The 12,223-nt window shown below is 38.4% G+C and overlaps 1 protein-coding gene across 10 annotated transcripts in view; it reads left to right on the top strand.

Moving 5' to 3' along the window:
• The first annotated feature begins 10,678 nt into the window (after positions 1–10,678).
• POSTN (periostin) overlaps positions 10,679–12,223 on the top strand; it is a 38,084-nt gene continuing 36,539 nt past the window's right edge. For 2 of the 10 annotated variants that reach the window (XM_027815564.2, XM_027815568.2), the window contains exon 1: positions 10,679–10,903. In XM_027815564.2, coding sequence (XP_027671365.1) covers positions 10,782–10,903 — 122 coding nt within the window. In that variant the 5' untranslated portion in view covers positions 10,679–10,781. The remainder of the gene's footprint in view (positions 10,904–12,223) is intronic. The other 8 variants (XM_027815569.2, XM_027815570.2, XM_027815572.2 and 5 more) reach the window with 5 other exon arrangements.

Below are 12,223 nucleotides of genomic sequence, written 5' to 3'. Positions count from 1 at the left end.
AGTTTGTGCATGACTTGCAAATATATGTACAATATCCACAGACGTAAATAAAGCCTTTCTGAAGAGTCAAGCCACCTTTTCCTAGCAGGTTTTCAAGAGCACAAGGTCAGAGCTCCCCATTCAGGGGCTGGTCTAGCACTTCTCCTGTGCATGTGGGGACAGTGGGAGGGCAGAAGAGAATCATGGTGCTGTGGACTGGAATCCTCATGGAAAGCATCTGTGGCAGGAATTTCTCCCCACCTTCATGTTTCAAGTGTCAGGAGCAGATCAACCTCACGTGGACTCCTTGTCACTGCTAGAGAGACATGACTAGTGTCAGTGTGGCTGTGCTGCTGGGCACCTGCCATGTCCACGGGACGCCTCAGGAAAGGGCTTATATATGGATGCAGCCTGATGGCACGACATATGCCTACAGATGGGGAGCACCGTCATGTGGTAGGACAGCTTTTACTTTGACTGGGCTAGAGCTGCTGGAAAGGGGGTTTTGTGAGTCTGGAGAAGAAGGGGGCATTGTAGCAACATCCTAGCATGTGTTGGGCAGAAGTCATGAGAGAGGCTGGGGAAGGCTATGGCTGGTCAGAGTGCCTCCCTACTCTCTCCTGTTGGTGTGGTGAGAGGTTCTCACCCAGGAGCTATGGTTACCTCACCACCACCAGTCCTGATTCCCGTGGGCAGGGGGGCACATGGTACCCATAATGTCTTCTCTTGGATCAAGGCCTCATTTCTCAGGCCTCATCAAGATTATATAGCTCAGTAGAGAATTTTCCCTTAAACTGGGGGGAAAAAAAAAAAAAAAAAAGAAAAAAGGCAGAAATTGAGTATAAGATAACCTCTCCCTAAAGCAGACTTTTTTCTGAAGTGCTGTTTCTGCACTGAATACTTGGCTTCCCATATTACTATGACAAATGTATGACCCTGTATTGTGGCATCCTACCTTCCAAAAGTCCTCTTCCAGTCCCTGAAAGTGAAACTTTGGCTGTACATACCATCAGGTGCTGTAGTGCTGACTTTGAAACATGTGACCTTGTTAAAGGTATCCTGGCTCTAGATTTTAAAGGAATTTAAAATTGCATGGAATTGCAGGTGGAATTCTTTCCATGTGTGAGAATGAATATTCTAAGTTGCTAAATAACTTTTAGATATTTTTTATTAGGTGATTTATAAATCTGGTGTCCATTGGAAGTCAATAGAATATGTTCATTTTTTACTTTGTCCCTTATCAGCTATAACTAGATTAATAAACTTATTTCTATTTGTATTGGTAGCATCTAAGAAGCTAATCCTTTGCACATCGCTAACATGAATCAATCAAAAACCTGAGTTTTAGAACTATAGGTACTAGTTATTTGCTTGGATAGCCTCAGTCAGTCACATAATATATACATTTTCTGATATTGATACTCTACAGCAGTCAGAAGTACTGAAGTGAGAAAGTCTCAATGTAGTTATTTAAAGAGGTGGTTGCCATGTGTCTAATAGTTTATCAGCTACCACTTCATTAAAATTCAGCATATTCAGTGGAGTTAAAATTCATTTAATAATTAGCCAGATTTGTGCCATCTGTAGTATATTCTTTAGCACTATAATGGCATCAAATGTACTGCAAAATGTATAAATTTACCCAGTCACTCAAACAATCTGGTAAAAACTTTTATGCATGACTGAAAAGGAAAAGGTATCCCTCACACAGAAAATGCATCTCATTTTGCAATAGTTATCCCCAAGGAAGATATTTCTAGCATCTGATATATATAATACAGTGTTTGGGCTTATACTTCATTATTTTAAGTGATATGAGAAAATATAAAACTTTCTTTTTGAGCCAGAATAATCAAAAAGAAATTCTGTTCATCAGCGTAACAATCCAGTCATTTTATACATAAACCCAGATGTAGAACAAGATGATCTTTAAGGTCCTTTCCCCAAGCCATTCTATGATTCTATGATCCTTCCAAGAACTTTCAAGAACCTGATTTTCAAATCACATCGGATCTTCTGTGGATGTAGATGCCTGTTTTGTTCCATGGCTTTTACTCCTAAAAGCCAATATTACAGTCCAATTCCTATTAATTCAGCTTTTCTGCAACAAGAGATTATCTGATACTGAAATGCTTGTTTGCAATGAATACTGTCTGCTAAACAAGTTGTGTCACTTAAAGGTCCATGAGGCAGACTCTGACTTTACCTATTGCACCTGCCTCTCATGAGGATGCTGTTTAAAACCAGTGCCAATGCCAACCCACAGCAATGACCTGTGTCATAGAACTATCAGTTTAAGTATTCCACAAGCACCACAACATAGGTAGGAATGTGTACACAAAACCACAGATAAGGTCCTGATAACATGACTACTTGAGTGATTTACTTTGGGTTCTTCACAATATATTAATGTATTTAGTAGTACAAGCAAGGATAATTTCAAAAGACAGATCTCTAAGTAAGCAATAAGCATATTTTGTGAAGCTATGGGTTGTTCACTGTAGTTATGGAAAAAAAAAAAGCCAAACCATATTATGTCAGTTTGATTAAACTTGATTCTGAATACAATAACCCCTCCCCCCAGTGATTAAGCTAAATAAAGTATTTCAAAAGCCATTGGGTTGTATTGCTATGGTAACCCACTGAACCACTGAAATGATAATTCTGTGCCTGACATTAGATACAAAGATTTCGTTTTCCCTCCAAAATACAACACTAGTGTACTTAATCTTTTCCCCAACCCTTTCCCCATTTAAGGAGAAAATCAGTTTTCTCTGACCTTGCAGCACTGAATCTACTGATTTGTCAAGATAGATTATATTCTGCCTGATTTTGTTTGTGTAATTTTGCCTGAGAAGTCATGATCTTCAAAATGAACAAAGTTTCAGTTTAATAATAAAAGCTACAGTAGATGTCACCTCCTATAAAAAGTCACATATTCTAGAAAGTACTGAAAATAAGACTGATGTGCAAATGTTGAACAGCATCCAGAAACACATAGTATAGATCAAGTCTGAGTGTGCATGTTTTCAAAATCTAAAATGCAATAAATATGCTCATATGACTTGCTGAATTGAAATCTAAACCTGAAATTCACATTAAACTACCACAGCAACACTTATTTTTCTATAAATGTGTTTTCCTGAATCTATATGGCATGCAGTTAAAGGCAGAAGTTTGATTTCCTTCAAGGCGGTTTCATAGAATCATAACATAGAATGGTTTGGGTTGGAAGGGACCTTAAAGATCATCTAGTTCCAACACCCTGCCATGGGCAGGGACACCTTCCACTAGACCAGGTTGCTCAAAGCCCCATCCAGCCTGGCCTTGAGCACTGCCAGGGATGGGGCAGCCACAGCTTCTCTGGGCAGCCTGTGCCAGTGCCTCACCACCCTCACAGGAAAGACTTTCTTCCTAACATCTAATCTAAATCCACCTTTTCCAGTTTAAAGCCATTCCCCCTTGTCCTGTCCCTACATGCCCTTGTAAAAAGCCCCTCTCCAGCTTTCCTGTAGGCCCCCTTTAGGCACTGGAAGGCTGCTATAAGATCTCACCAGCGATTTCTCATGCTTAGAAGCTGTATATTCTAGGTCACAAAGCCAGGCTGTAACAGTAAGGACTCATGGCAGTCAGGACTGTACAGTCTATAAATAACAAGAAGCTTAGAATTTTACCTTAGGTTGGCCGTCACCATCACAAAATTCAAAACAGATGAAACAACTACCATTTTTTTGTGATATATATCATGGGGACCCCTCCTTAGTGTTTCTAACAATGCAGAGACTGCAATAAATGGTCTTTTGATTAACTAAAAGTGTGGTAACTTTTACCTGCACTGGAGTAGGTTAAGTGACTTTTGAAATCTGTAAAAGCTTTCCAGCAGAGTAAATAAGCATTTAATTGGGCCATTTAGCTGCATATTACTGATAATTTGCTCTTATTTCAACCTCAACCAAAAAAAAATAATATCTGTAAGGAGACTTCTTACCTAACTAAATAAACTGGATGATACTGGCTGACTTGTAGGATTTTATGTTTGTTTGTTTGTCTGGTTTTTGTTTTTAAGCAGGAAAGAATAGAGATTGTAGGCACACAGTGTAGTTCACTGTCATACCGTTTAATACCAGGGAACCTTGAAACATTAGTGCACAAGCACCCCTGACGTGGGCTTTTGTTTCCTCCCCGGGGACCACATACTACATGCCACTGCTGCCTGAATCACTTATTAACTCCTATCGATTGGTTCACTCATCTCAGTATTGCAGGGACGCTTACCATGTGCTGCGTAAGGTGTAAGCAGAACTCGGTACCATTGTGGATCTTATCTCAGCCTTATCAGACGATGTGCTTGTTCTCTAAGAGGAGAACTATTTGCCTATGGCAACAGCATCACCTGCTGTTGGATGAGGAATCAATATTCCCATTTTGTGAGGAGTTTGCCTAATGCTTATTTTACTTTCCAGGGTGACTGAGCTGAATATGGGGATCAGGATTGAGGAATAAGACCATGTAACTTATGCTGAATTGTAATTTTTTATAAAATATTGCCATACACACATAACTTTGTCAGTAAATAACAATTCTTATGTTGGGATCTCTAGAGTCACTTTGACACAGAGAAAGCAGAATATATTGATGCTTGGGGCTGTAGATTTTCCCCAAAATGTGTAAGAAGGTGCAGTCCATATGACAAAAAGCTTATGAGGGACTTATTAGAAATAATCCTTCCCTAAGTTTGTAAATCAACATTTAAAATGATACCCTAAAGGAAAAACAAAATTAAAATTGGTGTATTAGGGATCAGGACCCCCCGGGGTCAGTATTGGGTCCGGTCCTGTTCAACTTATTTGTCAATGACCCGAATGAAGGGACAGTGTCCCCTCAGCAAGTTGCTGATGATACAAAACTGGGAGGAGTGGCTGATGCACCAGAGGCTGTGCTGCCATTCAGCAAGAACTGGACAGGCTAAAAAGCTGGGCAGAGAGGAACCTTATGATGTTCAATAAAGGCAAGTGTAGGGTCCTGCACCCAGGAAGGACTAACCCCATACACCAGCACAGGCTACGGGTTGACCTGCTGGAAGGCAGCTCTGCGGATAAGGACCTGGCAGTTCTGGTGGACAGCAAGTTGCCCATGAGCCAGCAGTGTGCCCTGGTGGCCACGAGGACCAGTGGGATCCTGGAGCGCATTAGGGGGAGCGTGGCCAGCAGGTCCAGGGAGGTGATCCTTCCCCTCTTGTCTGTCCTAGTGAGGCCACATCTGGAGCACTGTGTCCAGTTCTGGGCTCCCCAGTTCAAGAGAGACAGGGAACTACTGGAGAGGGCCCAGCGGAGGGCTGCAAAGATGATGAGGGGACTGGAGCATCTTCCCAGTGAGGAAAGGCTGAGAGAGCTGGGCCTGTGTAGCCTGGAGAAGACTGAGAGGGGACCTTATCAATGTCTACAAATACCTTAAGGGCGGGTGTCAAGAGGATGGGGCCAGGCTCTTTTTAGGAGTGCCCAGAAACAGGACAGGGGGTAACAGGCACAAACTGCAACACAGGAAAGTCCTTTCTGATTAGTATGAAAATCTTACTTTGAGGGTGACAGAGCACTGGAAGAGGCTTCCCAGAGAGACTGTGGAGTCTCCTTCTCTGGAGACATTCAAAACCTGCCTGGACGCGACTGTGCAACCTGCTGTAGGTGAACCTGTTTTAGCAGTGGGTTGGACCAGATGATCTCCAGAGGTCTCTTCCAACCCCAACCATTCTGTGATTCTGTGATATTAGATACTGCAAGTCTTAGTGTAGGATCATTTCTAGGAACATTACATTTAAATTTTAATAATTATGTGTAAACATCATAGAATAGTTTTGTAATAACCAAAACCTGTAGTATGTACCATGATATTTTAAAATTTAGCAATATCTCTACTTCCATGAGAATGTAAGATAACATTTTCCAAGGGCTGAGATTAATTTTGCGACTTCTGTTGATTTGTCTAATAATTAGACACCTATAGCTTCCAAGGATATCCAAGGATGGGTGGGTGTTTCCTTATATAATGCAGGAGCCAAAGTACTGATTGGTAACTCCAACTCTGAGTCACAATAACAACTCTAAATATTCCTTTCTCCTTCCCTTCTGGTCCAAAATTCACATGGCTTACAGTTGTCTCTCTGCTTTTCCATCTATCAGTGCTTTCTGTGATTTAATCCCCATATACATACACATGCTATGCCATACATTCATTGGGGGATGTAATGGGAAAGAATAAATACAAAATTACTTTGTTAAACACCTTAATATATTGGTTAAGCTTTTGAAGACACACTAAAGTATAGAATAAGCTTAGTGAAAAACAGTGGAAATATAGCAAGAAAAAACATTTGCAGAAGCGTGTCATACGAAATTTAAAATATAAAACAGAAATAAGTTATATTTAGAAGCAGCGTCCTTTGTCTAAGTCCTGCAGTAAATGACCAGAGAGAAATTAATCCAGAATTAGTATTGGGTTCTTTGGAACCATAATAGAACAATGTTGAGATTTGTTTTCACTTTTGTGTATCTTGTTGGCTGAAAGATCTTTGACAAGGGAGGTGAAGTTCAGACAAAAGCAATGTAATGATCAGAAGAATTGAGTAATGGGGAAACATTAGAACATTAAAATTGTATAGCTTGGCAATGAGAATCCCAATGAGATTTATGAGAAGACTCTAAAGTCTTGAATAAATAAACCAAAGTAGGATGAAAATTAATCAGCTTCTGCAGGTGTGGTGTAGCTATGTTTAATAAGATGACCTTAATAAAAGTGAAAATTTAGACAGAATACCAGTAAAAGGCCCTGTGGGGCTAGCCATTAGGTTGAGAAATAACAGAGGAAAAGGGTAATAATCCAGCTGATTACCAGAAAACATATGGTACTGTAATCTTATTCAACGTAGTGTATTTCTAAGTGTCTATTCCCTGAAACACAAACCACCCAACAAAGGATGCAAAGGGTGGGATTCGTCTCATGTGACATTGGGCTGTCTAAACATCAGTTGAGTTCAAACTAGTCAGCTCCTCTGCTCTGCTGTTAAAGGAGAGGTACATACAAAGCACACTGAGCATCCACTCACACAAGAAAAAATAAACACGTAGTTATAAAATAAAGAATCAGAATATGTACAGCACACAACACACGTTGAAATGATTTAAAACATCTGCACGTTTTAACTAGGAAGAAAGTATTTGAAAAAAACTTTAATTTCCTTCTATTCTTATTTGATAAGTTTCTGTAGATTGTGAGTACAATTAGCCACAAGTGACTAATAGATGCTTATTTTTTCCTCTTTAATTTGATGTAAAGACACTTATTCAAACTTTTAAATATTTGAATGCAAGGATTATTGCATCATATAATTAAACTAATCCTCTTTAGGAATAATAAAATAAATTCTATATCATACAATAAATTCTAAAGTAAACACTTAACGCAGCCTTGAGAAAATTACTTTTACAGGGTTGTCTCCACTAGAGGTCTCTAGAGAAATGCAAGAAACAATTCAGAATAGCGGACCCCTTGGCCTTTTCATCTTGAAACTATTTACATTTCGAGGTGAGGTGAAAATCAGCACTTGTTCTATTCTTGTTCCAGGTATTTCTTTAGATATGCTTCTTATGCTGTGGATAATAAAAAAATCTTATTACTAGAATAATTATTCAGATCCATGAGGTGTTTTAATGTATTTTATAATTAGATTTCCAACATTTAATAATTAGAATTTCAACATCATATCCCTTAGGAAGTATAATATTGCACAAAGAATTTAGCCAAAGGAAGAAAAAAACCTAAGGTGGCTACTTGGTGGGGTAGGCAGCTTGCTAAATAAAGATCAAATTAAAATAAACAAAGTAGCAATTACCACAACTGAATAAAGTGTTAGTTAACCAGAACAGTATTTTAGCTGGCAAATTAGAAAATTATTACTCTGGTGCACACCATTATATTACAGGCAAATCAGAGCATGGCTTCATTATTTGTTTTTATATCCAGGATAACATAAACATAAATGAGGAATACAATTCATATAGTTGGACTGGTTTGGGTTTTTTTTTCTTTCTTGATGCTTTTTGCTGGTGGTTTGTTTGGGTTTTGGTTTTTTGGCTTTTTTTTTTACTTGTTTCACTGAAAGTTTTTAAATTATAAATTTGTACAACTTCAGTTGGGTTGGGGATTTTCAAAAAAGTAATTTCCACTTAAAGATGAGCTTTATCCATTTCAGGATTTGTGTATTTTTACACTACTCACCATAACAACTCATTCAGTGGTTTAGAGCTTTCTCAGAAAATCAAGCTTATGATTTAGTTTTCTTCCTCATACTACTTTATTTCAACAAACTTTATGTCTGCGTTGACTCCTTTTTACTAACATTTGTCTCATTAATTGTAATGATGTCACCAGGGTTGCTATAAGGTTTAATGTGGATTATCCTTTGGTTAGTTAGTATGACTTAATGTTTGCGTATTTCTTCACCAGTTTCTGTGCTGCCTTATTACCCCTGCCACCATGGTTGATATAATGTTTAACATATAATAATCCTTCAGATCTTTTCTTCTATACCACTGAAGTGGAACAGGGAGCTTTGTAACAGTAATGTATGGAAATGGGAAGCTGAATCATCTTAGGATCACTATTTGTTCACATTATGTCCAGCTCCTATCACAAAGACAAGTGGAAACAGAGTAAGGTCGTTAATAAGAACTACAAGTTTAAGAATTATAGCCTACTGTACTCTACACAGAAAACAAATGGGGTTCTCTGTAATTTGAGATTAGGTCACTAATCAGAAAGCTAGAAAAATCTGGAAATAAAAATACTTGCCTTGCTCAGATTGCCCCTTCTTTAACTGCGGTAGATACCTGTGTAAGCAACAGGAGCTCAATGCCTGCAGCAGTATTCGTTTCTACTAATTTTTTGATGCTACATGGTAAGCGTAGAAGAAAGCATGAGATATGCTGAGAGTTCAGAGACTCAAAAGGAAGGCACTCCTGAGAAGACAAGTTACTGGGACAGTTCGGGGACTTTCTGAAGTTTCTTAATTTACTTTAACAAAATATCTTCTAAATTTTTTCATCTGTAGGTTGAGAAATGCAAAGGGTAATCAACTGAGGACAATTAACAGCTTGAAATGTCACAGGTAGACTTCTAAGAGGTGGTATTTCCCACTATATTTCTTGCTGCAAAGACCAGAATGAGATAAAAAGCTCTGAGAGGAATAGAAGGAGTGCAGCAGTGATGTTCTTCTAAAATTTGTAATATTATATCACAGAGTTGACCTGTCATCTCCATCAGTTGATCTAACATTGATGGTTTCAGGCACGGAGTTTTACTGAGTTCACAGACAGTGAGTCTAGAGATGCCAATACTTCCATGAGCTGTCTCGAGTCATTTGCAGGTAGAATGTGTACTGGTCACAGTACAGAAGAAGTCCACCTACCATTTGACCAAATGTCTCTGCTCTTAACCTTAGAAACCATGAAGTGCTATGGTTATGTAAGACGTGACCTTAATCATATTTTTTTTTTTAATATATATAAAAATGTTTATATACCTATGCCTAATTATAACCTTTACCGATGATGGTATATAGGAAATAATCATTGTCTCTGCTTTCTGCAGTTTGCCCCGTCTGTGGCTGTTCTGTAATAAGAGGTCGGTCCCAGGTATGTCAGTGCAATGCTGCAGCCATTTGCAGTTATGCACCTCACTAGTTGCTCTGGTTTGGAGAAAGAAACTGCAGCACATTATTGCCATTAGAACTCACTTTTCATAAAAATCTAAAATGATCTATAGACTATACCGTGAAATGTATTCATATGCAAACACTTCTATAGTTAACTGGCTTTTTTTTTTTTTTTTTTTTTTTCCTTGACATGAAAATTGCAAACTCCTGGATTGCAGTGCAAGCACCAGCTGTCCCTGGAGCCTTAAGACTGTCACTTCACTGGAGATCTGAGCCTGTCACTTCACCCTTCTGCCTCATTCCTCATTTACTGCTCAGAATTACGTTTTCCACTTAATTCACAAGAGGCTCTCAAGGACCAGCTAGTAAGTATAGAAAAGTATATATTCCAATTTTCAGATACTCCATGATATTTAAATGATTGCATAAAGCTCTGAATAAAAGCATTATGTAATAGCAACTGTTATTATTAGAATTAAACCAAATATTTAAGCAAATACCGCATTTGCCTGTGTGATTACTTCACAATCAGAATGTGTTAATACAGCTTTTTTTTCTCAAGACAAAAAATACTATTCCAGGTTATTGGCAACAGTATTGTTTGGAACTTTCATCAGCTTCACTAGTTAAATAGCTCATAGTTGATAACTGCGAGGATATGGAAAACAAAGGAAAGCAGTGCAGTTCTTATGGGAACAGCCACATCTTCCTCCGGGTTTGAACAAAACCACACGCAATGATCACAACCTCTGGATGCTTCAGTGCTATAAATACTAAATCATAAGTCAAAAATCTAAACTTCTCAAACTTTCTCTGCTGTTGTGTCAGCAGAATAAAATGCTAAGCCTTCTGTAATAAGGACGAAATCAGTCAATAGGGGATTAAAAAGACTGGTTTATGTGGTTAATATATGGTACTAATTTAGGTTACTGAAGCTGGCAGCAAAAGCTGTTGTTCTAAGGAGGGTGGTACAAAGTTTCAGGTTGATCCTGTGGTTCCCTCCCACCACCTTCCAACATGTATATAAATTGTCAGTTCTCCAGACCCTTTGCCAGTTCTCTCTTCTAGACTTGCCAGAAGCAACAGAGGACTAAAGATGACGATCTTTTTCTTATTCACCTTTTCCACTTTTTTGTTGTCTGCTTTTGAACAAGCAGCTGCTTCTGCTCACTATGACAAGATTTTAGCTCATAGTCGAATAAGGGCGCGTGATCAAGGGTAAGTAACTGGGTTTTATTTCTATTTTTAAAAGGAGCTTGTTAATCTTTATTATCTCCTTTCTTCTTGCATTATATTAAATGTGATTTTTCATTATGAATTTTTACTATTATTCAAGTAGAACTTTCTTTCACAATTAAATTTACAAGAATTGTTCCTAAAGAAAAAGCTTTCTGAGGAGTTTCAAAAGGAGACAAAATACTGTTAAAATGTCATAAAATGTGAAAAAATCTAAAATCACTACTTCTCAATGAATAAAATACATGCATTTTAGAATCGGTGAAGTTAATTACAGTTCACAGATGATGGAATGTCAGAAATGTTTAATATATGGTTTCAAATGTTTGAATAAAGTTGACACTTATCCCACAGTATTTTCTCTCTTTATTCCAACCTAAAGGAAATAATGAACTCTATTTAAATGCTTTCTACCACGGCAATGTATACTGGGAGCTCCTTGTAAAACTTAGTTCCCACTAAGGCAATGCAGCAAGCTGCTCGGCAGGGTACCCAAAAGACAATGCTTACAAGCCAGGCTGCTCAGAGACATGCAAATAGTTTGAACAGCTGGTGTCAGGGAGACACATGTGCCTAAACATATTTTCCTTTGGTCTTCTTAAATAAAAAAACGTTCTGTGAATAACAATTGCTTACCATCCTGTCGTCCATTGTTGAATTCCCTCTTGCCTGCTGTTCACACACTGAGCTTTTCAAATAGAAAAAGTTTACTGGCTTCCTGCTGATGTAAAATATATGTTCTAAGTTTTGAACTAATGAATGGTTTTAATTGTAGAAGTATAGAAACTAGTGACAAATGCCTTTGCTCTATGGAATGTGACCTTAAGAAATTCCTCTTCTGTACACCATCATGCTAAGGAGCAAGTATTCCTTATTTGAAAACTGTGACTCCTTTTATTTACATGCCAATTTACCCTTTGGTCCCCAGTAATTCCCAGAATGTTTACTTAGGTGCCTGTGGTACTCCAAATGGTTGGTAATCAAAATAGCTGATAGATTTACAGAAGACAGGGTTTTCCTCAACATGAAGAACAAAGCACTTTTTTTCCTCCTATTTCCCCATGACCTTCAGCTGCACAGATGTGTACAAGACAAAAACTGTAATGGAAAGAGCCTGATGGTATTCACAGCTCAGCCCCTGGTGGCTGGTAATTAATTCACTTTACAGGGGGAAGGGAGAAATGTAAGGCATATTGAGACTTGACTAGGCACAGCTGGTGGTCACTGCCCATCAGAGACAGAGGGTCAAACCAAAATGGAAGGAAATCTTCTGTCCCTGCTGGGAGGGTGGGCTTGCCAAGG

The sequence above is a fragment of the Falco cherrug genome, chromosome 2, assembly GCF_023634085.1.
Source record: "Falco cherrug isolate bFalChe1 chromosome 2, bFalChe1.pri, whole genome shotgun sequence".
NCBI lineage: Eukaryota > Metazoa > Chordata > Aves > Falconiformes > Falconidae > Falco > Falco cherrug.
This window is presented reverse-complemented; position numbering and strand designations above follow the sequence as displayed.